General features: G+C 41.7%; 1 protein-coding gene across 3 annotated transcripts in view; it reads left to right on the top strand.

Annotated features, from left to right (window-relative positions):
• Positions 1 to 25,393, top strand: part of slc20a2 (solute carrier family 20 member 2) — a 156,115-nt gene that overhangs the window by 121,358 nt on the left and 9,364 nt on the right. For all 3 annotated transcript variants that reach the window (XM_034170770.1, XM_034170767.1, XM_034170768.1), the window contains exons 7-9: positions 228 to 464; positions 3,034 to 3,658; positions 8,114 to 8,299. In XM_034170770.1, the coding sequence (XP_034026661.1) occupies positions 228 to 464; positions 3,034 to 3,658; positions 8,114 to 8,299 (1,048 nt within the window). The remainder of the gene's footprint in view (positions 1 to 227; positions 465 to 3,033; positions 3,659 to 8,113; positions 8,300 to 25,393) is intronic.

Below are 25,393 nucleotides of genomic sequence, written 5' to 3'. Positions count from 1 at the left end.
CAGCAATGTGCAAAAACTAGCGCATCCTCCGAAGACCTGACTTGACCTGTAATTGACAACACAGACACAAAACAGAACATAGAAATATATTCTGCCATGTATGACAAAATAACGATGCTGGGCTTCTGAATGTTTCAGCTGTAAGGTCACCAACATATACAACAAAAGACAAAGTTGACACAATACTGTGGGAATGTTGCAAGCTCCTGTCTTCTTTTTTTTCTTAGGTCGTCTAAAGAAGGAACAAGCTCTGTCCAGGATCTCTGATGAGAGCTTGGACAAGATACCTGAGGAGGAGGAGGAGGAGAGTCCTGTCTTTAAGGAGCTGCCAGGTGCCAAAGGCGCAGATGAGGCTGTGGTGCCGCTCACTGGGGGCAGCAGCGAACGAGGCATCCGGGACGCCGGCGGAGAGTTTAGCAATCTGGCTAATGGAGGCACCATCCTGCCAAATGCCAGAGTATATGGTGAAGTTGTTATTATGGTTTTATTGAATCAAGATGTGTGAGTGCATACATTACAAGGCGCAACTCTCTCAGTGATGAGCAGTTTCCCTCTCACCAGTGGTGGGCGCAGCGAACCTAAAAGTTAGCTTTGATGCCTGCTAATCTGCTAACTGAAAAATTGACTGTGATCATGTTAAACCAATAAACCGTGAAAGCATTTCACTGAAAGTACTAAAAACAGCTATCCATGATGTTTTATTATGTGAATTTAGCTTTGGCTTGTTTTTTTTTTACTCTAAATCCTTGAAAAACAGACCAAAAGAGCTGAAGTTTTAATGTGTTGTAGTGTAAACATGGAGGTTCCCCCCAAAAAAGTTTAGGATGCTAAGATCAGATGATGATCATGATGTACATAAACACTTAGATGAACTAATGAATTTAAACAAAAGGTTTTATTCAGCATAATGTATTTACAGTACAGAAAGCATTAAGCAAATATGAAGACAGAGAAATACACATGGAAAATACTTTAAATAATACAATGAATACCTTTAGTCTGACTTGACCACCTGCTCCTCTATCTCCTCAACGTAATGCTTATTGCTTTCACACGGTGTATCCATTTCACTTATTGGGTAAGTGTTGAAGCTCCAACTGGAGCAAACGTGTGAGTTCAGGTTTTACAAATCTTTTGGCCCGTTAAACTTTGTTTAAAAGAATTCAATTCTATTTCAATTTATTTTCATCTATACGAGGTCTGTTAGAAAAGTATCCGACCTTTTAATTTTTTTCAAAAACCTGATGGATTTGAATCACGTGTGCTTGCATGAGCCAACCTTGAACCTTCGTGCGCATGCGTGAATTTTTCACGCCTGTCGATTGCGTCATTTGCTGGCAAGCAGCCTTTGTGTGAGGATGTGTGTAGTCTCTCATCAGATTTTCATTGCAAGGAAAATGGTGGAACGACTGGAGCAGCACTTCTGCATCAGATTTTGCCAGAAACTGGGTGACAGCCAGGTGGAAACCATTTGGATTATTCAGACGGCTTTCGGTGACGATGCTATGGGCATCACACAGATTAAGGAGCGGTACAACCGGTTTAAAGACATCCACACAACGGTGGAGAGCAAACCACGCTCCGGTGGCTGAACATCAGCACTTTTTCGGCATATTCCACTGTGACAGAAGATTTGGCCATGAAAAGAGTGGTGGTGAAATTCGTGCTGAAGCTGCTGACGGCGGAGCAAAAGCGCCTCCGTGTTGAAGTCTCACAGGACATGCTGGACTCCGAAAAATGATGTCCACCTCTTCCACAATTTCTCAGATAGTCACACGACGGTCCCACATCACCACAGCGTTCACTTTGCAAATAATCTGGTTATTTCAGCATGTTGATGGCCGACCGGAGCGCGGCTCGCTCTCCACCGTTGTGTGGACATCTTTAAACCGGTTGTACCGCTCCTTAATCTGTGTGATGCCCATAGCATCCTCACCGAAAGCCGTCTGAATAATCCGAATTGTGTCCACCTGGCTGTCGGCCAGTTTCTGGCAAAATTTAATGCAGTCGCGCTGCTCCAGTCGTTCCGCCATTTTCCTTGCAATGAAAATCCGCCAAGAGCACAACACACACCTCACACAAAGGCTGCTTGCCAGCAAATGACGAAATCGACAGGCGTGAAAAATTCACGCATGCGCACGAAGGTTCAAAGTTGGCTCATGCAAGCACACGTGATTCAAATCCATCAGGTTTTTGAAAAAAATAAAAAGGTCCGATACTTTTCTAACAGACCTTGTATAGCGCCAAATCACAACAGAGTTGCCTCAAGGTGCTTCACACAACTAAGGTCTAACCTTACTAACCCTCAGATCAACAGTGGTAAGGAAAAACTCCCTCTGAGGAAGAAACCTCAAGCAGACCAGACTCAAAGGGGTGACCCTCTGCTTGGGCCATGCTACAAACATAAATTACAGAAAAATTCACGGACGAATATACAGGAAATGCTGTTGGTGCACAGGACAGGAGGGTCGCCAGCACAAATACAGCTCCCATCTCTGGATGGAGCTGCACCTTAAACAGAAAAAAAAAAAAACAGAATCAGGCATCAGAAAGGCAAGAAATACTGTATAATTTTCCAGCATTAATCAACAAGAAAAACAGAAGAAATATTAAGGTGATCACTAAAAGACCCAGAATTTAGGTAAAGTTGAGGCCGCGGCACGCTCCAATTCCAAATAAAATGAATTAAAAGAGTAAAAAGCGTAACACAAAACTATACCAGTATGCTAGCCATACGAAAGGGAAAGTAAGTGTGTCTTAAGTCTGGACTTGAAAGTCTCCACAGAATCTGACTGTTTTATTGACGCAGGGAGATCATTCCACAGAAATGTGGGATTAAAAGAAATGTTAGTTGACTTAAAGTTAGCAGAACTAAATTTCGTCAAAGCTAAATGGCTTGCTAATGGTTTTCAAAGTTAGCTGAAAAGCTAATCTGCTAACAGAGAAGCTGGCATCACTAATTAGCTGTAGGCTGATTAGCTGAACGGTGCTCACCACTGCCATTCACCCATTTCTTTGTTTCTTCTCTTCCAGGCCGAACTCACTCGATGACCAACGGCTGTCTGAAGTCACCCATCTCCAATGGCAGCTTTAGCTTTGATGGCCAGATGCGTAGTGACGGTCAGGTGTACCACACAGTCCACAAGGACTCAGGTCTTTATAAGGACCTGCTCCACAAGATCCACTTGGGCCGCTTTGATGACCGCGAGCACTCAAATGCCGGCCCGCCTGACAATAGCTACCGCTTGCTGCGCCGCAACAACAGCTACACCTGCTACACAGCAACTATATGTGGCATGCCCGTTCAGCCGCTGATGCGCCAAGAGTCACATGATGACAGTGAAAGGCTGGTTGGCGAGGGAGGTGGCAGGAGCAACAGCGTGTCCTACTCCAGGAAGAGGATACGCTATGATAGCTACTCATCGTACTGCAACGCTGTGGCAGAAGCTGAGATTGAAGCAGATGAGGGTGGGGTAGAGATGAAGCTGGCCACAGAGCTGGAGGGGGTGGAGGAAGAAGGGGATCCAACACCTCTGCCTCTGGATGACTTGGACGATGTTGAGGAGAAGGACAAGCCTGAGGTGTTCCTGCTTTTCCACTTCCTGCAAATTCTCACTGCCTGCTTTGGCTCCTTCGCTCACGGTGGCAACGATGTCAGGTGCTGCCTTCACTGCTTACACCCTGCATACATCCCAAATGAGAACAATGTCAGTAAATTTATTTGTATAGTATTTTTAGAATTAAAGGGTCACAAAGGGCTTTACAACATCAGTGTACCATTGAAGGTAATCGGTTGACTTTGAGGTATTTGACTGTTCAGCCGAGTAAAACTGTGAAGAACATCAATATAGCCTTCAAAGATACAATTAAAACAAAGTGGTTTAACACCAAAACTGAAAAACAATAAAAAATAGCATGACAATCAGACCAGAATAAAATGACATTTGATAGGGCTCTAATTATAATCCACATACTAAAACATACTTAATTTACAAAATACCATTATTTTATAATTATACAGAGAAAAGATGTATTTTACAAAGACTTAATAGTATTTGACTGTTGAATGTCCACTGAGAGATTGCGACACAAAAACCGTGTACAATAAAAGTACCTCTGGCCGGCTGACTTCTTTTTCATTCAGAGAATGGGGAATAAGCCTGCAACCTGACAGTGATCAACAATATATTGGATGAATCCATAGTGAATAAAGCTTAACAGTTAAAAACATTTGTCAAGCCTGAAATCATACATTTTAGTTACTGTCTGTTACGTGTTTTGTAGCAGACAGACAGCTATGAGAGGTAGAGCTCAATCCTCTGCCAGCAGAGGAGAGCTGGCTACCAGAAAGAAAGGACAGATCATTTATTTTCCTAGCCATACAGTCTTGCAGACATGTCGCAGGAGACATGCACAGCAAGGCAGTTTTGACTTATGGTTAAAAATTTTAAACAAACGAATTCCAGACAGGTTATCGAAATTAACATCACCTCTGTCGTTTGTACAAAGTGAAAATATCAGCTATTTTAGTTTTAAAGTAATGCACTAATTTTGAAGGTTTGAGCATTTACAGCAACACATGCCAAAAGGCATTATGGGAAAATGAGCTTCCTGTCATCAGTGGTTGGTCTGTTTATAAAACCAACACACAAGTTACTGTAACGTGTGTGTTGGTTTTTACAAATAAATCTGTATTTGCAAATATGTCTTTTTTGTTAATTTGTAAACAAAAGGCAATTTGAAACTGAAAATTCTGTTGTTAGTGTGACTCAGCACAGCACACTGCTGGGAGTATTCACAGTGCTGTGAACACTGCCATCTACTGAATGGGAGTGTGAATACCAATTGCCACACATTTGCTATACTTGCTGAATCACACTTAAAGGACATATCGCACTGAAATCATAACAATTTAGATTTAGGCTGTTATTGACCATCTGATGATCCACTGGGATTACATTGTGCACTTAAATGACCGGTATACGGCATTCACAGCAAACAGCTACAGAGACTTCTGAAAACAAAATACTCGTGTGTTTCCAACAGGTGACATCATTACTAGAAGCGTCCCAGCGTGCGCTTCAATGGAATGTATCTGTTAACGTTAAGAACGGAGGCACAGATTAATTCACGGTAAAAGCAGCAGCTGTGAGAAGGTCATAAACGCAGTCTGTTAAAAACGCTGATAAGTGTTGTATATAACTGTGAAAAATCTAATGCCTGTACAAATGTCACAAAGACATTCCAAGTCCATTAAGCGGAAATAAACCTCTGACATGCGGGTTAAAACAGCGTAACATCCGTTTTAACCAGCGTGTAAAGGTTTCCAAATTAGTCCACAACAAAAACAAGCCTTTACGCTCATGCGTGATCGCAATTGTGACCCCCAGCCAACAGAACGGTCCACTCGTCCTCAGTCACTCGGATCCACAGCCAGAGAGCCATTTTCAAGTTCCACCCGGCCAGAGAATAATGCCCAGGTCCACTTGCTCTCAGGTTCTTATCAGACATTATGCGTGCCCAGTCACAGCTCTGCCTTGTGGTATATTAGGGAGTCCATTATATCCTGAAAACAGCATCTTCTGAGTTTTTCCAATATGCGACATACAGGCGTGTCCAGGCATGTCTGTGATCACAGCAGCAGTAAACCCGCAGCTGTGACACAAACAGCAGCGTCACCACACTTTAAGTTCCAAAATCTGATAGACTGAAAAAGTTAAGAGTTTTGGGGTGAACTGTGTCATCTCCTCTCTGTAAATTTGAGCTGCTGCTTTCAAAGAAATGCTCTGAAACGTCGTTATCGGACATAATTGCATTTGTTTCCCTCTATCTGTCTCTGTCGGGGATGTTTCTGTTTTGCTATTAACTACGACATACACAGAGAAATACAGAGAATTGCCGAGTGAGACATTTTCCGAAAATGCACCTGTTTCCTCGCTTCGGGAGAGGAATAGAAAACATCAGAAACCACTAATTATGAGCGCATGTGCATTGTGCACAAGGAGACTTAGAATCATGAGTAATTTGATGTTGTGTTGCTAACTGGGATGTTAAAACGCATGCAACATGTCCTTTAAGTGACAACACTTACAGTGGGGTAAAAAGTATTTAGTCAGTCCCTGACTGTACAAGTTCTCCTACTTAGAAAGATGAGAGAGGTCTGTAATTTTCATCATAGGTACACTTCATCTATAAGAGACAAAATGAGAAAAAAAATCCAGGAAATCACATTGTAGGATTTTAAAGAATTTATTTGTAAATTATGGTGGAAAATAAGTATTTGGTCAATAACAAATGTTCAACTCAATACTTTGTAACATAATCTTCACCAGGTTTGCACACACTGTAGCTGGTATTTTGGCCCATTCCTCCATGCAAATCTCCTCTAGAGCAGTGATGTTTTGGTGCTGTCGCTGGGCAACATGGACTTTCAACTCCCTCAACAAATTTTCTATGGGGTTGAGGTCTGGAGACGGGCTCAGCCACTCCAGGACCTTGAAATGCTTTTTACAGAGCCACTCCTTCGTTGCCCGAGCGGTGTGTTTGGGATCATTGTCATGCTGGCAGACCCAGCCACGTTCCATCTTCAATGCTTTCACTGATGGAAGGATGTTTTGGCTTAAAATTTCACGATACACCGCCACATTCATTCTTCTCTTAACATGGATCAGTCGTCCTGTCCCCTTTGCAGAAAAACAGCCCCAAAGCATGATGTTTCCACCCACATGCTTCACAGTAGGTATGGTGTTCTTAGGATGCAACTCTGCATTCTTCTTCTTCCAAACACGACAAGTTTTTTACCAAAAAGTTCTATTTTGGTTTCATTTGACCACATGATATTCTCCAAGTCCTCTTCTGGATCATCCATATGCTCTCTGGCAAACTTCAGACGGCCCTGGACACGTACTGGCTTAAGCAGGGGGACACGCCTGGCACTGCAGGATTTGAGTCCCTCTCTGCGTTAGTGTGTAGCCTTTGTTATTTTGGTCCCAGCTCTCTGCAGGTCCCTCTGTGTAGTTCTAGGATTTTTGCTCACCATTCTCATGATCATTTTGACCTCACGGGATGAGATCTTGCGTGCAGCCCCAGATCGAGTGAGATTATCAATGATCTTGTATGTCTTCCATTTTCTTACAATTACTCCCACAGTTGATTTATTCACACCAACCTGCTTGACTATTGTAGACTCACTCTTCCCAGCCCGGTGCACATCTACAATTTTCTTCCTGGTGTCCTTCAACAGCTCTTTGGTCTTGGCTGTGGTTGAGTTTGGAGTCTGACTGTTTGAGACTGTGGATAGGTGTCTTTTATACAGATAACGAGTTCCAACAGATGCCATTAATACAGGTAACAGGTGGAGGACAGAAGAACTTCTTAAAGAAGAAGTTACAGGTCTGTGAGAGCCAGACCTCTTGCTTGTTTGTGGGTGACCAAATACTTATTTTCCACCATAATTTACAAATAAATTCTTTAAAAAATCCTACAATGTGATGTCATGGATTTTTTTCTCATTTTGTCTCTCATAGTTGAAGTGTACCTATGTTGAAAATTACTGACCTCTCTCATCTTCCTAAGTAGGAGAACTTGCACAATCAGGGACTGACTAAATACTTTTTTACTCCACTGTATTTTCATTGTGGTCCATTTAAAAATCAAATGACAAAATAGAAGTAATAAAATAATAATGATAATGATAATCATAATAATAATAATGTGTACATGATAACAACAACCTAAACAATTTATAAATACATTAAGACAGTAAAATACCATTAAAAAATTACGTAATTAACAGGAAATAAAAGGGTTGAGTACTTCTTCTAAAAACTGTTGAGGTCTAAGGTTCTAAAAACATTCTGAACTCACACGTCATTCCAACTCATTATAGAAAGGGTGCATAATTTATTAGCAGCCTTGAAAAATGTCAGCTACCTATTTTCTAAACACTATCCAATTTAAAGCCTGTGAATCCCCACAGGCAGTGTGCTACTGCAATTAGAAATGCATATACCCATGCTGTTTTTTGTTATTGTTGTTGATTTTTTTCCATTGAAGGCTCAGTAACCTGGACTGAGTCCTCACTGGGGTTAAAGTCTATTTTCTACCTTTGTAGCAATGCAATTGGACCCTTGGTAGCACTGTGGATGATCTATGACCAGGGTGGTGTGATGCAGGAAGCTGCTACTCCTATCTGGCTACTCTTCTATGGTGGTATAGGCATCTGCGTTGGTCTGTGGGTGTGGGGCCGCCGTGTCATCCAGACAATGGGGAAAGACCTGACTCCTATCACGCCTTCAAGGTGAGGAGACCACCACAGGAGAGACTGCATGGAGCATGGATGGATATTTGTTTGTCTGTGTGTGAGATTACTATGCGCGAGAATATCTGTTATCTGGAGAGGTGGAGTTAAGATCTGGAAAGAAGGGGAATGACGTGTGTGAATGAGATGTTGCACAGTGAAAGAATGAAGTCGCAAGGAACAGGTAATAAAGGTTGGTGAGTTTAAATACATACTTGGGGTTGTAGAGAATGGTGGCAGGAGTAATTTGTGATAAAAGATATCTGCAAGAGTGAAAGGGAAAGTTTACAAGACTGTATGTAAAATTCCCCACAATATCCAAACATATGCATCTATTTGGCACAATCCTATAATAAAAACAGGTAAAAATTTATTGACCCCAGTGGTTGAGAAAGGGTATTAGAATATTGGACAACCTATTTGAGGGGGGTAATTTCCTCTCTGATGAACAGTTAAAAGAAAAATTTAATCTGGATGGACGCGGTCACTTCTGGAAATACTTACAGATTAGACAATACATTAGAGATAAGGGTTCCGTAAGTCGACATAAAAAATATAATCAGGCGTTGCCTGCAATTGCCCAATGTCCCAAAAAGCATTCAAGTGGTTGGCTCTCACTGCGGTATTGTATCACTTCCTGTTCCGGAGCACAGCGGTGTTTTGCTGTATCTGTTAGCTGTTTAATCTGCGCAGTTAGATTGATCTAGTTAACTAGATAACGATTTGTTTCACAGTGTAATCTTCACGTGCCTTATCTAAAGCACTCCCTCTGCTGAATCACCTCTAAATTATTTACACATTATTCACTTTGTGTGTTTTTAGGAATCCGCTAGCTTGCGCAGCTACTAGCTCTTAGACCGTTTAGCATGGTGGCTTCTCCTGTCTCTCCCGCACTTTTCTGCTCGGGTGTGAAATGTTTAGTTATTCCTCGGCCTCCTTTAGCAGTAATGGTACTTGTAATAAGTGTAGCTTATTCGTAGCTTTGGAGGCCAGGCTAGGCGAATTGGAGACTCGGCTCCGCACCGTGGAAAATTCTACAGCTAGCCAGGCCCCTGTAGTCGGTACGGACCAAGGTAGCTTAGCCGCCGTTAGTTTCCCTCTGGCAGATCCCGAGCAGCCGGGAAAGCAGGCCAACTGGGTGACTGTGAGGAGGAAGCGTAGTCCTAAACAGAAGCCCCGTGTACACCGCCAACCCGTTCACATTTCTAACCATTTTCCCCACTCGACGACACACCCCCGAGGATCAAAACTCTGTTATTGGCAACTCTGTTTTGAGAAATGTGAAGTTAGCGACACCAGCAACCATAGTCAATTGTCTTCCGGGGGCCAGAGCAGGCGACATTGAAGGAAATTTGAAACTGCTGGCTAATGCTAAGCGTAAATTTGGTAAGATTGTAATTCATGTCGGCAGTAATGACACCCGGTTACGCCAATCGGAGGTCACTAAAATTAACATTGAATCGGTGTGTAACTTTGGCAAAAACAATGTCGGACTCTGTAGTTTTCTCTGGGCCCCTCCCCAATCGCACCGGGAAGTGACATGTTTAGCCGCATGTTCTCCTTGAATTGCTGGCTGTCTGAGTGGTGTCCAAAAAATGAGGTGGGCTTCATAGATAATTGGCAAAGCTTCTGGGGAAAACCTGGTCTTGTTAGGAGAGACGGCATCCATCCCACTTTGGATGGAGCAGCTCTCATTTCTAGAAATCTGGCCAATTTTTCTTAGATCCTCCAAACCGTGAACTATCCAGGGTTGGGACCAGGAAGCAGAGTTGTAGTCTTACACACCTCTCTGCAGCTTCTCTCCCCTGCCATCCCCTCATTACCCCATCCCCGTAGAGACGGTGCCTGCTCCCAGACCACCAATAACCAGCAAAAATCGAATTTAAGCATAAAAATTCAAAAGAAAAAATAATATAGCACCTTCAACTGCACCACAGATTAAACAGTTAAATGTGGTCTATTAAACATTAGGTCTCTCTCTTCTAAGTCCCTGTTAGTAAATGATATAATAATTGATCAACATATTGATTTATTCTGCCTTACAGAAACCTGGTTACAGCAGGATGAATGTTAGTTTAAATGAGTCAACACCCCCGAGTCACACTAACTGACAGAATGCTCGTAGCACGGGCCGAGGTGGAGGATTAGCAGCAATCTTCCATTCCAGCTTATTAATTAATCAAAAACCCAGACAGAGCTTTAATTCATTTGAAAGCTTGACTCTTAGTCTTGTCCATCCAAATTGGAAGTCCCAAAAAACAGTTTTATTTGTTATTATCTATCGTCCACCTGGTCGTTACTGTGAGTTTCTCTGTGAATTTTCAGACCTTTTGTCTGACTTAGTGCTTAGCTCAGATAAGATAATTATAGTGGGCGATTTTAACATCCACACAGATGCTGAGAATGACAGCCTCAACACTGCATTTAATCTATTATTAGACTCAATTGGCTTTGCTCAAAATGTAAATGAGTCCACCCACCACTTTAATCATATCTTAGATCTTGTTCTGACTTATGGTATGGAAATTGAAGACTTAACAGTATCCCTGAAAACTCCCTTCTGTCTGATCATTTCTTAATAACATTTACATTTACTCTGATGGACTACCCAGCAGTGGGGAATAAGTTTCATTACACTAGAAGTCTTTCAAAAAGCACTGTAACTAGGTTTAAGGATATGATTCCTTCTTTATGTTCTCTAATGCCATATACCAACACAGTGCAGAGTAGCTACCTAAACTCTGTAAGTGAGATAGAGTATCTCGTCAGTAGTTTTACATCCTCATTGAAGACAACTTGGATGCTGTAGCTCCTCTGAAAAAGAGAGCTTTAAATCAGAAGTGCCTGACTCTGTGGTATAACTCACAAACTCGCAGCTTAAGGCAGATAACCCATACGTTTGAGAGGAAATGGCGTCTCACTAATTTAGAAGATCTTCACTTAACCTGGAAAAAGAGTCTGTTGCTCTATAAAAAAAAGCCCTCCGTAAAGCTAGGACATCTTACTACTCATCACTAATTGAAGAAAATAAGAACAACCCCAGGTTTCTTTTCAGCACTGTAGCCAGGCTGACAAAGAGTCAGAGCTCTATTGAGCCAGAGTATTCCTTTAACTTTAACTAGTAATGACTTCATGACTTTCTTTGCTAATAAAATTTTAACTATTAGAGAAAAAAATTACTCATAACCATCCCAAGACATATCGTTATCTTTGGCTGCTTTCAGTGATGCCGGTATTTGGTTAGACTCTTTCTCTCCGATTGTTCTGTCTGAGTTATTTTCATTAGTTACTTCATCCAAGCCATCAACATGTCTATTAGACCCCATTCCTACCAGGCTGCTCAAGGAAGCCCTACCATTATTTAATGCTTTGATCTTAAATATGATCAATCTATCTTTATTAGTTGGCTATGTACCACAGGCTTTTAAGGTGGCAGTAATTAAACCATTACTTAAAAAGCCATCACTTGACCCAGCTATCTTAGCTAATTATAGGCCCATCTCCAACCTTCCTTTTCTCTCAAAATTCTGAAAGGGTAGTTGTAAAACAGCTAACTGATCATCTGCAGAGGATGGTCTATTTGAAGAGTTTCAGTCAGGTTTTAGAATTCATCATAGTATACAGAAACAGCATTAGTGAAGGTTACAAATGATCTTCTTATGGCTTCGGACAGTGGACTTATCTCTGTGCTTGTTCTGTTGGACCTCAGTGCTGCTTTTGATACTGTTGACCCTAAAATTTTATTACAGAGATTAGAGCATGTCATAGGTATTAAAGGCACTGCGCTGCGGTGGTTTGAATCATATTTGTCTAATAGATTACAGTTTGTTCATGTAAATGGGGAATCTTCTTCACAGACTAAAGTTAATTATGGAGTTCCACAAGGTTCTGTGCTAGGACCAATTTTATTCACTTTATACATGCTTCCCTTAGGCAGTATTATTAGACGGCATTGCTTAAATTTTCATTGTTACGCAGATGATACCCAGCTTTATCTATCCATGAAGCCAGAGGACACACACCAATTAGCTAAACTGCAGGATTGTCTTACAGACATAAAGACATGGATGACCTCTAATTTCCTGCTTTTAAACTCAGATAAAACTGAAGTTATTGTACTTGGCCCCACAAATCTTAGAAGCATGGTGTCTAACCAGATCGTTACTCTGGATGGCATTTCCCTGATCTCTAGTAATACTGTGAGAAATCTTGGAGTCATTTTTGATCAGGATATGTCATTCAAGGCGCATATTAAACAAATATGTAGGACTGCCTTTTTGCATTTACGCAATATCTCTAAAATCAGAAAGGTCTTGTCTCAGAGTGATGCTGAAAAACTAATTCATGCATTTATTTCCTCTAGGCTGGACTATTGTAATTCATTATTATCAGGTTGTCCTAAAAGTTCCCTAAAAAGCCTTCAGTTGGTTCAGAATGCTGCAGCTAGAGTACTGACGGGGACTGGCAGGAGAGAGCATATCTCACCCGTGTTGGCCTCTCTTCATTGGCTTCCTGTTAATTCTAGAATAGAATTTAAAATTCTTCTTCTTACTTATAAGGTTTTGAATAATCAGGTCCCATCTTATCTTAGGGACCTCGTAGTACCATATTACCCCATTAGAGCGCTTCGCTCTCAGACTGCGGGCTTACTTGTAGTTCCTAGGGTTTGTAAGAGTAGAATGGGAGGCAGAGCCTTCAGCTTTCAGGCTCCTCTCCTGTGGAACCAGCTCCCAATTCAGATCAGGGAGACAGATACCCTCTCTACTTTTAAGATTAGGCTTAAAACTTTCCTTTTCGCTAAGGCTTATAGTTAGGGCTGGATCGGGTGACCCTGGACCATCCCTTGGTTATGCTGCTTTAGACGTAGATTGTGGGGGGTTCCCATGATGCACTGTTTCTTTCTCTTTTTGCTCCGTATGCATCACTCTGCATTTAATCATTAGTGATCGATCTCTGCCCCCCTTCACGGCATGTCTTTTTCCTGGTTTTTTCCCTCAGCCCCAACCAGTCTCAGCAGAAGACTGCCCCTCCCTGAGCCTGGTTCTGCTGGAGGTTTCTTCCTGTTAAAAGGGAGTTTTTCCTTCCCACTGTTGCCAAGTGCTTGCTCATAGGGGGTCGTTTTGACCGTTGGGGTTTTTCATAATTATTGTATGGCCTTGCCTTACAATATGGAGCGCCTTGGGGCAACTGTTTGTTGTGATTTGGCGCTATATAAGAAAAAAGTTGATTGATTGATTGATCCATGAAGCCAGAGGACACACACCAATTAGCTAAACTGCAGGATTGTCTTACAGACATAAAGACATGGATGACCTCTAATTTCCTGCTTTTAAACTCAGATAAAACTGAAGTTATTGTACTTGGCCCCACAAATCTTAGAAACATGGTGTCTAACCAGATCCTTACTCTGGATGGCATTACCCTGACCTCTAGTAATACTGTGAGAAATCTTGGAGTCATTTTTGATCAGGATATGTCATTCAGTGCGCATATTAAACAAATATGTAGGACTGCTTTTTTGCATTTACGCAATATCTCTAAAATTAGAAAGGTCTTGTCTCAGAGTGATGCTGAAAAACTAATTCATGCATTTATTTCCTCTAGGCTGGACTATTGTAATTCATTATTATCAGGTTGTCCTAAAAGTTCCCTGAAAAGCCTTCAGTTAATTCAAAATGCTGCAGCTAGAGTACTGACGGGGACTAGAAGGAGAGAGCATATCTCACCCATATTGGCCTCTCTTCATTGGCTTCCTGTTAATTCTAGAATAGAATTTAAAATTCTTCTTCTTACTTATAAGGTTTTGAATAATCAGGTCCCATCTTATCTTAGGGACCTCTTAGTACCATATCACCCCAATAGAGCGCTTCGCTCTCAGACTGCAGGCTTACTTGTAGTTCCTAGGGTTTGTAAGAGTAGAATGGGAGGCAGAGCCTTCAGCTTTCAGGCTCCTCTCCTGTGGAACCAGCTCCCAATTCAGATTAGGGAGACAGACACCCTCTCTACTTTTAAGATTAGGCTTAAAACTTTCCTTTTTGCTAAAGCTTATAGTTAGGGCTGGATCAGGTGACCCTGAACCATCCCTTAGTTATGCTGCTATAGACGTAGACTGCTGGGGAGTTCCCATGATGCACTGTTTCTTTCTCTTTTTGCTCTGTATGCACCACTCTGCATTTAATCATTAGTGATCGATCTCTGCTCCCCTCCACAGCATGTCTTTTTCCTGGTTCTCTCCCTCAGCCCCAACCAGTCCCAGCAGAAGACTGCCCCTCCCTGAGCCTGGTTCTGCTGGAGGTTTCTTCCTGTTAAAAGGGAGTTTTTCCTTCCCACTGTAGCCAAGTGCTTGCTCACAGGGGGTCGTTTTGACCGTTGGGGTTTTACATAATTATTGTATGGCTTTTGCCTTACAATATAAAGCGCCTTGGGGCAACTGTTTGTTGTGATTTGGCGCTATATAAAAAAAATTGATTGATTGATTGATTGGTTCTCTCCCTCAGCCCCAACCAGTCCCAGCAGAAGACTGCCCCTCCCTGAGCCTGGTTCTGCTGGAGGTTTCTTCCTGTTAAAAGGGAGTTTTTCCTTCCCACTGTCGCCAAGTGCTTGCTCACAGGGGGTCGTTTTGACCGTTGGGGTTTTTACGTAATTATTGTATGGCCTTGCCTTACAATATAAAACGCCTTGGGGCAACTGTTTGTTGTGATTTGGCGCTATATAAATAAAATTGATTGATTGATTGAAGTGGTATGAGATATGCCTTTGGAAGACTAACGAGGACTGTGGTTATTTAGGGAGGATGTGGGAAAAAGACCTGAGTTGTAAACTGGATAAGGAAACATAGGGAGGGATTCTTACTAACACAGAGGAGTACATCAGAGAAGCCAGGAATACATTTATTCAGTATAAAATAATACATAGATATTATTATACTCCAACAAAACCTAATAAAATGAAGTTAATGTGATTTGTTCTGGAAATGTAGGATCGAAGGTGGCACATACGAGGTCTGTGATGAAAAAAGCGGTCCTTTTTATTTTTTGAAAAAAATTAAAAGGATTTGATTCATATGTTTTTACGTCAGACAAGCTTGAACCCTTGTGCGCATGCGTGAGTTTTTTCACGCGTGTCGGTGACGTCATTCTCCTGTGGGCAGGCCTTGAGTGAGGAGTGCTCCACCCCGCCAGTCGGAATCTCTGCAGACGGCGTGCGTTGCTTTATCAAAATTTTTTGTGGACCTGTGAGGGATATCCGAGTGGACACTATTCGAGAAATTAAGCTGGTTTTCGGTGAAAAGTTTAATGGCTGATGAGAGATTATGGGGTGTTTCTGTCGCTGTAAGGACTTCCCACGGAGTGGGACATCGCGCAGCGCTTCCAGGCGCCGTCGTCAGCCTGTTTCGACCTGAAAACATCCTAATTTAAGGCTTAATTCACCCAGGACGCCATGAGAGAACAGAGAAGATTCAGAAGAGGCCGGCATGAGGACTTTATGCAGACATTCCACTGTTTAAGGACATTTTGTAATGAAAGACCGTGCAGAAATTCGCAGAGTCGTTTCCGTGATGAACTCGGCGAATCTGTGTGCGCCGCGACAGGAAAAACACCTCTGTGTTGAAAACCATTTGTAAAATTCAAGCGCTTTTGATGACTTTCACCACGTGAGTAAGTGAGAACTGTTTTAACAGCTTGGGCATGTTCCAACTTGACGTTAAGGTTTCCACGGAGGTGTTTTTCCTGTCGCGACCCCCCGCGGTCGGTCCGGCCCGACTGCGACTCTGCCCGCACGTTCTTTCATTACAAAATGTCCGTTAACAATGGAATGTCCGAATACACTCCTCATGCCGACTTCTTCTGAAAGTTCTCTGTTCTCTGACGACTTACTGGGTCAACAAAGCCTGAAATGTGGAAGTTTTCAACTTGAAACAGCGAGACGCTGCCGCCTCGAAGCGCAGATCGCCGTCAGGCGCTGTGGGCCGTCCTTACGGCGACACTACCAGACCAAAATCTCTCATCAGCCGTTCAAATTTTTACCGAAAACCAGCTGAATTTATCGAATGGTGTCCACTCAGTTGTGCCTTACAGTTTTGAAAAAATGTTGATCAAACAAAGCAGCAGTCTCTGAGCCATTCCTTAAGAATGAAAAAAATCGACGAGAGGGTGGGCGACTCCTCACTCAAAGACTCCCCACAGGCGAATGACGTAACCGACAGGCGTGAAAAAACTCTTGCATGCCCACGAGGGTTCAAGCATGTCTGATGTAATCACACGTGATTCAAATCCATATGGTTTTTGAAAAAAATAATAAGGTCCGTTACTTTTATCACAGACCTCGTACATGCATGTCATGTGGGAATGTCCCAAGGTTTTTCCTTTGTGGGAGATCATTTTGGAGTATTTAGAGAACTGGTTGAGATATAAGCCCCCAAATTCATTGAGATTGTATGTCCTTGAAGACAGAACAGTAGTGTCACATTTAAACAAATTAAAATTTTGCACATTGAAAGCCAGCCTATTCTAAGATGTTGGAAGGAACCACAAACTCCTACACTGGTTATTTGGAAGGTTCAAATGATGGAAAGGGCTGTATATGAAAAAATACTGACGAGATTGAACGGGGGCAGTTATGTGGCTCATGAGCAATGAGTGAGTGTTAGAGAATATGTATGTGGAGGAAACAGTGTAAACATGTGAAAAGTTGACCCACTGACTGCCTTCCCTATATTATAACCTGTATTATTTGACAATTTGTGACAAACACTGCCTGTTCCATAACCTTCTGCCTTTTTGTCTGTTCTTTATTTATTTATTTTTGTGTGTGATGCTTTGTTTTTGTTCAAGGGTATTGTTTCAATGCTTGATATATGTCAAAAACTAATAAAAAATTTGAATGGTAAAAAAGTTTACAAGACTGATGAGACCAGCTGTGTTCTACGGCTTCGAGGGGCTGTAACAAACAAAAAGACAGGAGGTGGAGCTGGAGGTGACAGAGCTTACGATGGTGTGATTTTCTTTGGAAGTGACGAGGATGGACATGATTAGGAATAAACATATTAGAGCGACAGAGGAGGTAAGACACTTTGGAGACAAAGGCAGAGAGGTGAGATTGAGATGGTTCGGACATGTGCAGAGAAGGGAACCAGGGTATATAGGGAGAAGGATGCTGATGACAGAACCGCCAGGCATGAGGAGAAGAGGAGGTTTATGGATGTGGTGAGGGAGGACATGCAGGTGGCTGGTGTGACAGAGGAAGATGGAGAGGACAGGGTGTGATGGAGACAGATGATCTACTATGAAGACCCCTAATAAGAGCAGCTCAATGAGGGAATAAGTATATAAGAGAATATTGGACATGGAGATGAATTGCCTCAGCAGCTGTTATGTTTCATTGCAGTTCCTTAGTAAGTTAGCAGGATATCTCAAAGTAACATGAATTGACTTTAGCAACATTTGATGGTGAGGTAGAGCATAGGACAAGGATTGATTATTGATGATTATATTCAAAATGTATCACAATAGAGACAAAAAAATACAGCAGGTTGGACAGACGCTTGGTTTTTTGCTGAGGGTGAGTACTTTTTTTCTCCTGTACATTATAAGCTAGTCATTAGCTTTTGTTGTTGTTCTCCAAACAAATCCCATGAGGAGTACTATTTTTTTTTTATTTACTTTTTTCTCTGTACTTTTCCACAAAACAAACAAAATGTGGCTAACTGCTCAGTTTGGTGCATTGCTATCGTACCCACTGAAAGCTATTATGCTTGTTGCTGTAACAACTAATCCGTTTTCTGTGAACACCAGCCAGAATATAACACATTTGTTTCCCAAAAATTGAAGAATTCCCAGCTGTAATTCTGACATTACTGGGATTTGAAGATGCAAAATGTAAAATGAGAATTTTACCTGTTAATTTATTGTGTGTAGCACAAAATGGATTCTGGATTCTGTCTGTTTAAACAGATTAAATACGATAATCCCAATCTGTTTGTGGCAAGTGGCTGAACCACCACCGATCGTGAGTTTAATTTTACCAGTTTTACAGTTCCATATGAGCTTAAACTGTGGGAGCCAGTAGCTACTCGTTGGTGCAGTACAGTATAATATGTATACGGTTAGAATATAAAAAGTGGCCCTTTGCATTGGTGATGTTGGATTGTATGCTCTATATTTTTCAGTTGCCCTTTGGCTTTTCACATAACCCATTGGAATTAATCATCTGTCTTTTGGATGAAACTACATACAAGTATTGCACATTGGCTCTTGTAATCCCACAACAGATATTTTGCATCAATGACTCCATTCTGCTGCTGTTCTTTCCTTCTGTTTCTTATTGTCTCTTTTGGTTACCATCTTCCCACGCACTGGCTGAGAAGTGTGTTTGTGTGCGTTGACGGTTTAACAAAGATGTGCTCTTTGCTTCCCTGTCTTTGTATAGTGAATGCACTGTGTGTGTTTGCATGCATGCATGCATGAGGTACATGCGGTTGTGTGTGTTTGTACTCTGTTGCCTGGCAGGGACATCACACACCGGGTTTACAGGAAGTTGTTTGGCTACTGCTGGCATTTTGCATGTGGAAAAGTAGAGTGGAATGGAGGAGGGAGGGCAAATCCACAGTGGGAACTCTGAACTGTCTTTTCCAACCACAGGGAGGGACTCCAGCCTGGTGCCATATCTCTAATGCTCTCACTTTCTCCTTTTCCCACCTCTTCTCTCTTCTCTTTCCATGTGTGTCCTGTTAATGTTGTATCATATTTCTCTCTGTCCTGGATTCTGTGTTACTAATGCCTTCACACAAAAGTACCATAAATCTTTGGGAAAAGAAAGACCTTGAACTCGTTGGGTTTAAGCCCTTGTGTCTGTTTCATTTCCACTTTGATACTAACCTTCAACTACTATGATTACTAGGGGTGTAGCAATTAATTAAATTTTAAAGTAACAGGTACCACAAGTGAAATTCCTTGTATTCTTGTGGATACTTGGTGAATAAAGGCTATTCTGATTCCAGTTCACTATATTGATACACAGAGCCCTGAGTGGCTCGATTTTAACATTATAAATCAGTTGAATTAAGCTTGTTTCACTGCTCTTTTGACTTCTTCAAACACTTGCAAATGTTCAGAGTTTAGCACAATGCGCTCACAAGACTCATCGCAGGAACATTAACTTTGCAGCATAAAAATTGGCACAATTATCCCTCACCCCCATTTGAAAATTACGTTAATTCACCCTTTGTTTATACTGTCATACCAGTCCTCAACGGGAAAGTTATGTGATGCTATTTGTGCTATGCTGAAAATAGCTGGCTGCTTCTTCTTCTGGGCTTCTTCTATGATACACTTTCTGTGACAGTATATGCTGCTGCCCCCAGTGGTGAACAAAGGTGAGTAGCTGCAGAGCCAGTGTTCTGCAGCACAGTAGGAAAAATCTGAGGAAGATCCCAAATTTTTCCAGAAAAAATGTATTTGATGGTACTTAATGACATTTTTTGGCTTATTCTAATTTATCATGGGAATTGAATATCTACATAGAATTGAAGTGTATCGTATTGCTTTGTGACCCACCAAATCAAATCTCAAGGAATCAAATTTTTCCTTGATAAAACGTATCCCTTGTGAATCAATAAATATAATCAATATCAGTCATATTGTAGCCACTGGAACAATTTTAAAGCAAGTTTTGAAACATTCTCGAGCAGTGTTTCAAGTTAGCTGTCACTAATTTGCAGTCCAGATGAAAGCTGTAGGTACCATCCCCAGCCGCATTCCTAGCTATTGTTTAATTTCAATTTTATTTCCCCATTCTGTTGTGAATTTCATCTAGAATTTGTCAACAATCTAGAATTCATGCAGTAGGCGTTACATTCCTCCACTTGGTTGCTGGCCTGTTAGCTGGGCAGCAGGTGGCAGACACATCTATGGGATATTATATTGGCAAAACAGAGTTGTTCTTTTGATCGATCTGGTACGTCAAAGTTCACCAAATGCAGTAGAGTTTGTCCCCATTGTGGTGTTTCTAACTCATTCACTCAGTCACCCAGTCATCTATGTTTTTGCTGTCTGAGGCCTACACTGTTAACCAGTACAGGGAATTTCACAGATGTCTTTGCATAAAAAGAAGAAAAATACCCGCAAATATGTATCTGATGTTACTTGTGAAAAGTGTTTATTTGAGAGTTTACGTTGGTCTTTCTTGGCTCCCAGTTCTTCCTTTTCTACTTAATTTCCTAGTTTCCTCTTCTGACTGCAACATTTGTCTTTTCATAGGTCTCATTACAAACCATTTCTGGTTTCTTAAACCAACTTTCACACTCACTCCATTTGTTTGATTTGTTACCTCCACCAACGAAGACCATATTTTTTCATATACAGTATCATTATGAAATTTTTACAGAGGATTCATATCCTGATAGGCAAGAACTGAATCAATTTTCAAGGTCAAAGGTCAAAGTCAGGAAAAATGGAAAATAGTAAAAATACCTATTCTTTAACATTGAAAATGTTTTCTAAAAATTCATCACTCTGTCAAAAAATATCAAATTTCTTTCATATTTGAGAGTGTTATGTAGGATGGTATCCTTTATTTGCTGACAAAGGTTGATCTAGATCTGATCCAGATTAAAGATTTTTTGTGCCCATTTAAATTCAACATTTAAAATCCTTTAATGTATATTTTACACCACATTGTAATCAAACATGTCCCAATGTAACAATAAGAAATATACTCAAAACCTGGATTAATCTTTTTAGTCACATAGCACTACTATTATTCTGAACACTACTGTAAATGCAGACCATTTACTCCACCAAAATTGGATGGAGGTTGCAATTTTATGCCTGTTTGTCTGTCTTCCAGTTATGAGTCGGAAACCAAGTGGGGAAAAAGCAATGACAGATTGTGTATAGCAGAGATAACCAATGTTCTGTGAAAATTATCTGAAAAAGAATTCAAACACTGAAAAAGTTGGAAAAAAAACACCACACACACAAAAAAAATTTGATTCAAGTGCATGAACTAAATACATGCTCTTGACATTTGATCACATCTAATTTAACTTATGAAAGGCCACTTCTAACAGGACTTTGACCTTGAAAATTTTTTCCAAGGTAAAAAATAAAATGAAAAAGGTGGAATTATAATTATATGGTGGAGGTTTGCGCTCTATGGGCACGGTGCTCTAGTTTTCCTCTTGTTTTTGCTCACTCATGTTTGTTCTCTCTTCCTCACCCCTGTGCCTTCTTAAGCTCCCCCTCTCCATCACTGATTCCCTCTTTTGTGTGAACCCAATAACAAATTTGCTCTGCTTCACTGTTCATGCCTCAAGTGTCTGTTTCTGTGCCTCAGTCTAACATAGGACTTTGTTTGGGAGCAATCACTTTGACAGAAGGAAGTGCAAAGACAGGAAGGTGTTTGGGAGTCCTTGTGTGTCTGTAGTTTAGGTAGAGGCCTTCATCAACCTGCTATTGCATTGTCTTGTCTTGCACATTTTCTGTTTTTATGTTCATTATCTAACTCAGTCAATCCAGTTTCCAACACTCAAATGAAAATCTTTTCCAGTTTTCGTAATCTCTTCATTTATATTTGTATTATAAGTATTATTAACTATGCATACTTTAGATCAGGAGTCTCCAACCCCGCTGCTGGAGGTCACCTGCCCTGCATGTTTTCCACAACCACAGCTGATTAGTTAAGTACAGTGTTTCCTAGTTCCTCAATGGCTACACAGCTGACTTAGTAAATTAGCAATGAGTGATGCAAAGAGAGTTGGGAGAACTCTTTTCACCTTTGCCAAGATAATTTGTTCCCCTGCCAGGTGTGGCATATCAATATGCTGATGAAACGGCATGATTATTGTACAGGTGTAATATATAGGTGTATAGAATGCGGTGATCAGCCATACAAGTGTATAGAATGAGGTGATCAGCCGTACAGGTGTCAGTTGCAGCCTCAAGTCTTGAATATGATGCCAGAAGCTTGGTGCACCCATCTTTGGGCAGTTTTGCCTATTCCTCTTTGTAGCAGCGCTCAAGCTCCATCAGGTTGGATGGGGAGCGTCAGTGCACAGACATTTTCAGATCTCTCCAAAGATGTTCAATCAGATTCAGGTCTGGGCTCTGGCTGGGTCACTCGAGGACATTCACAGAGTTTTCCTGAAGTCACTCCTTCGATATCTTGGCTGTGTGCTTAGGGTCATTGTCCTGCCTAAAGATGAACTGTCGTCCCAGTGTGAGGTCAAGAGCGCTCTGGAGTCGGTTTTCATCCAGGATGTCTCTGTACATTCCTGCATTCATCTTACCCTCAATCCTGACTAGTCTCCCAGTTCCTGCAACTGAAAAACATCCCCACAGTATGATGCTGCCACCACCATGCTTCAGTGTAGGGATGGTGCCTGGTTTCCTCCAAACATGCCGCCTGGCATTCAGGCAAAAGAGTTCAATCTTTGTCTCATCAGTCCAGAGAATTTTGTTTCTCATGGTCTGAGAGTCCTTCAGGTGCCTTTTGGCAAACTCCAAGAGGGCTGCCATCTGTCTTTTACTAAGGAGTGGCTTCCATCTGGCCACTCTGCCATACAGGCCTGATTGATGGATTGCTGCAGAGATGGTTGTCCTTCTGGAAGGTTCTCCTCTTTCCACAGAGGAATGTTGAAGCTCTGACAGAGTGGTCATCAGGTTCTTGGTCACCTAAGGCCCTTCTCTCCCGATCGCTCAGTTTAGACGGGCGGTCAGCTCTAGAAAGAGTCCTGGTGGATCTAAACTTCTTCCATTTATGGATGATGGAGGCCACTGTGCTCATTGGGACCTTCAAAGCAGCAGAAATGTTTCTGTACCCTTTCCCAGATTTGTGCCTTGAGACAATCCTGTCTCATAGGTCTACACACAATTCCGAACAAATAGAGCTGTAACATAACAAAATGTGGAAAAAGTGAAGTGCTGTGATTACTCACTGTATAACACATGTTAAACTAACATACACAGAGTCAGTTTTCATCTTCTGGCTTTCAGCCGGTTTGCTGCAGATCAAACCTACCCAGTGTTTCCAGTTTAACCGTGTCACTCCCTGTGCTGATTGAATGTTGTCTGACATGCTTCTTGTTACACAATTATTCTGACGTTGGTGAAGACACAGGCTGACATGACATAACATGACTTGTTTTCACAGATACACACACCTTGTACCCTGCCACTCCTGTCACATTGAGAAATGTTATGGCCCACCCACAGAGCAGGTGTCCAATGAGTGACACATCTGCTTTCTTCACAGCGGCTAGTCACACACCAGTACCATTTAGAGGCACAATTGGACCGAGTCTGCTTCAGGACCACAGGGCCTCCCTGTTGTCCTGTATGCTGTAAGCGCAGCTTGAACCGTTGTCATCCTTGTCTCACATCCTTTGTGTGGAGTACTGAGAGGTGATGGTCCAGACTGATATAGCTGTGGGTTTGACAACAGGGGATCCTCAGTTCGATTCAGACAGTAAAATCACTAAGGCCCCTTGGGCAAGCTTGTTCTTGGTGAATGGACTGCATTTTTATGGGCCTTTTCTATCTGAATCAGAAGCTCAAAGCATTTTACAATGATGCCTCACATTCACCCATTCATACACACACTCACACACCATTGTCAGGGTGCTGCCATGCAAGGTGCTCAACTGCACACTGATAGCAACATGCGGATTAACAACCTTGACCAATGGCAGTTAATGATTTTTTTGACAGGAATATCAACCAAGGATCCACTGGTCTTCACCCCAACCAGTAATATCCAAGTTGCTCCTGGTGTGCAGTTGAGCACCCTGACTTCTGTGTGTGTGTGTGTGTGTGTGTGTGTGTGTGTGTGTGTGTGTGTGTGTGTGTGTGTGTGTGTGTGTGTGTGTGTGACAGTGGGTGAATGTGAGGCATCATTGTAAACCACTTTGATCATCTCCAGCAGATGGAAAAACACTATATTTACTATGCAAACTATTATGCTTGATTTGTTAGAAATTATCAAGAAAATATGCTCAAAAATCATGAAAACCTCTTTAAATGAAATAAGTTACAGTAAGAGTGGTAATAAGTTTTAAAAGCTAAACAAAATAACATAATATGACACCATCATTTACCTTTCAAACAGAATAATCTGGGTGAACTGTCCCTTTGTTTTACAAGAACATCATGTTCATTATTCATTATCATTATCCTTGGAATTAGATTTTTATTCATCTGAAAAGAAATAATAATCTTACATTATTTTTGATACAGTTTAGTTTGGGCAACATGTTTATTTCTTTTTAGATATAAGAGTTGGCATTTTATGGTGTCATTACTATCTTCCCATGGTTGTTGTTGTGCCTTTGGGATATTTAAATTCATTTCTGTTTTCGTCTATGTCTTTTGTGCTCTTTGTTTGTTCTCCACCTTTGTTATCACGCTGGTGATCATGCCTCCCCCTGGTGGGTGTGGTTCGTTTCTCTACAGCTTCCCAGTCTGCACATTTGTCAGTCATCTGCTCACCATCCCAGCTTGTGTCAGTTTGCTCACCACACCTTGTTTGTTTCGTCCTCGCTCCACTCTTTTCCACCCACTCCGCGCCCGTCCCTGCAGGTTTGTCTGTACAGTTTGTCTCACCGCCCAGTTCAACCCGGGTCTTGGGTTTTGTTCCCTGCTGCTCTGTTTTCACCTGTGCCCATCAGTACTTCCCTATTATCGCTCACTTCTCCACTTCCCGTCTCCTCGGTATTCCCAATTGTCTCCACTCGGCTGCCTGCTCGGTCAGCTGTCTGATCACTGCATCACATGCTCTCTTGCTCTCATTTCCTGTCAGTTTGTCACCTCACTCCACCTCGATCATATTCTTCTCTCACCCCCCCACCTGTCCCTCATCACCAATCTGCATTGTTTCAGTCTCTCCTCTTCACACCTTCCTGTGTCCAGCTGAGTGTGTGTCCTGCATTTGGCTTCATGCTTCCATTAGCTGTGAAACATCTGTGTTGTCAGTGTCCACATGGTCTCCATTGAGGTACCACATTAATATCACATGTACTTGTTGCCCTGTTTTAATTTTTGCTGATACTCTGTATTGTTTCTTTACTGGTACTATCAGGTCAAACTGTCAATGTCCAAT

The sequence above is a fragment of the Thalassophryne amazonica genome, chromosome 5 (genome assembly GCF_902500255.1).
Source record: "Thalassophryne amazonica chromosome 5, fThaAma1.1, whole genome shotgun sequence".
Taxonomy (NCBI): Eukaryota; Metazoa; Chordata; class Actinopteri; order Batrachoidiformes; family Batrachoididae; genus Thalassophryne; species Thalassophryne amazonica.
This window is presented reverse-complemented; position numbering and strand designations above follow the sequence as displayed.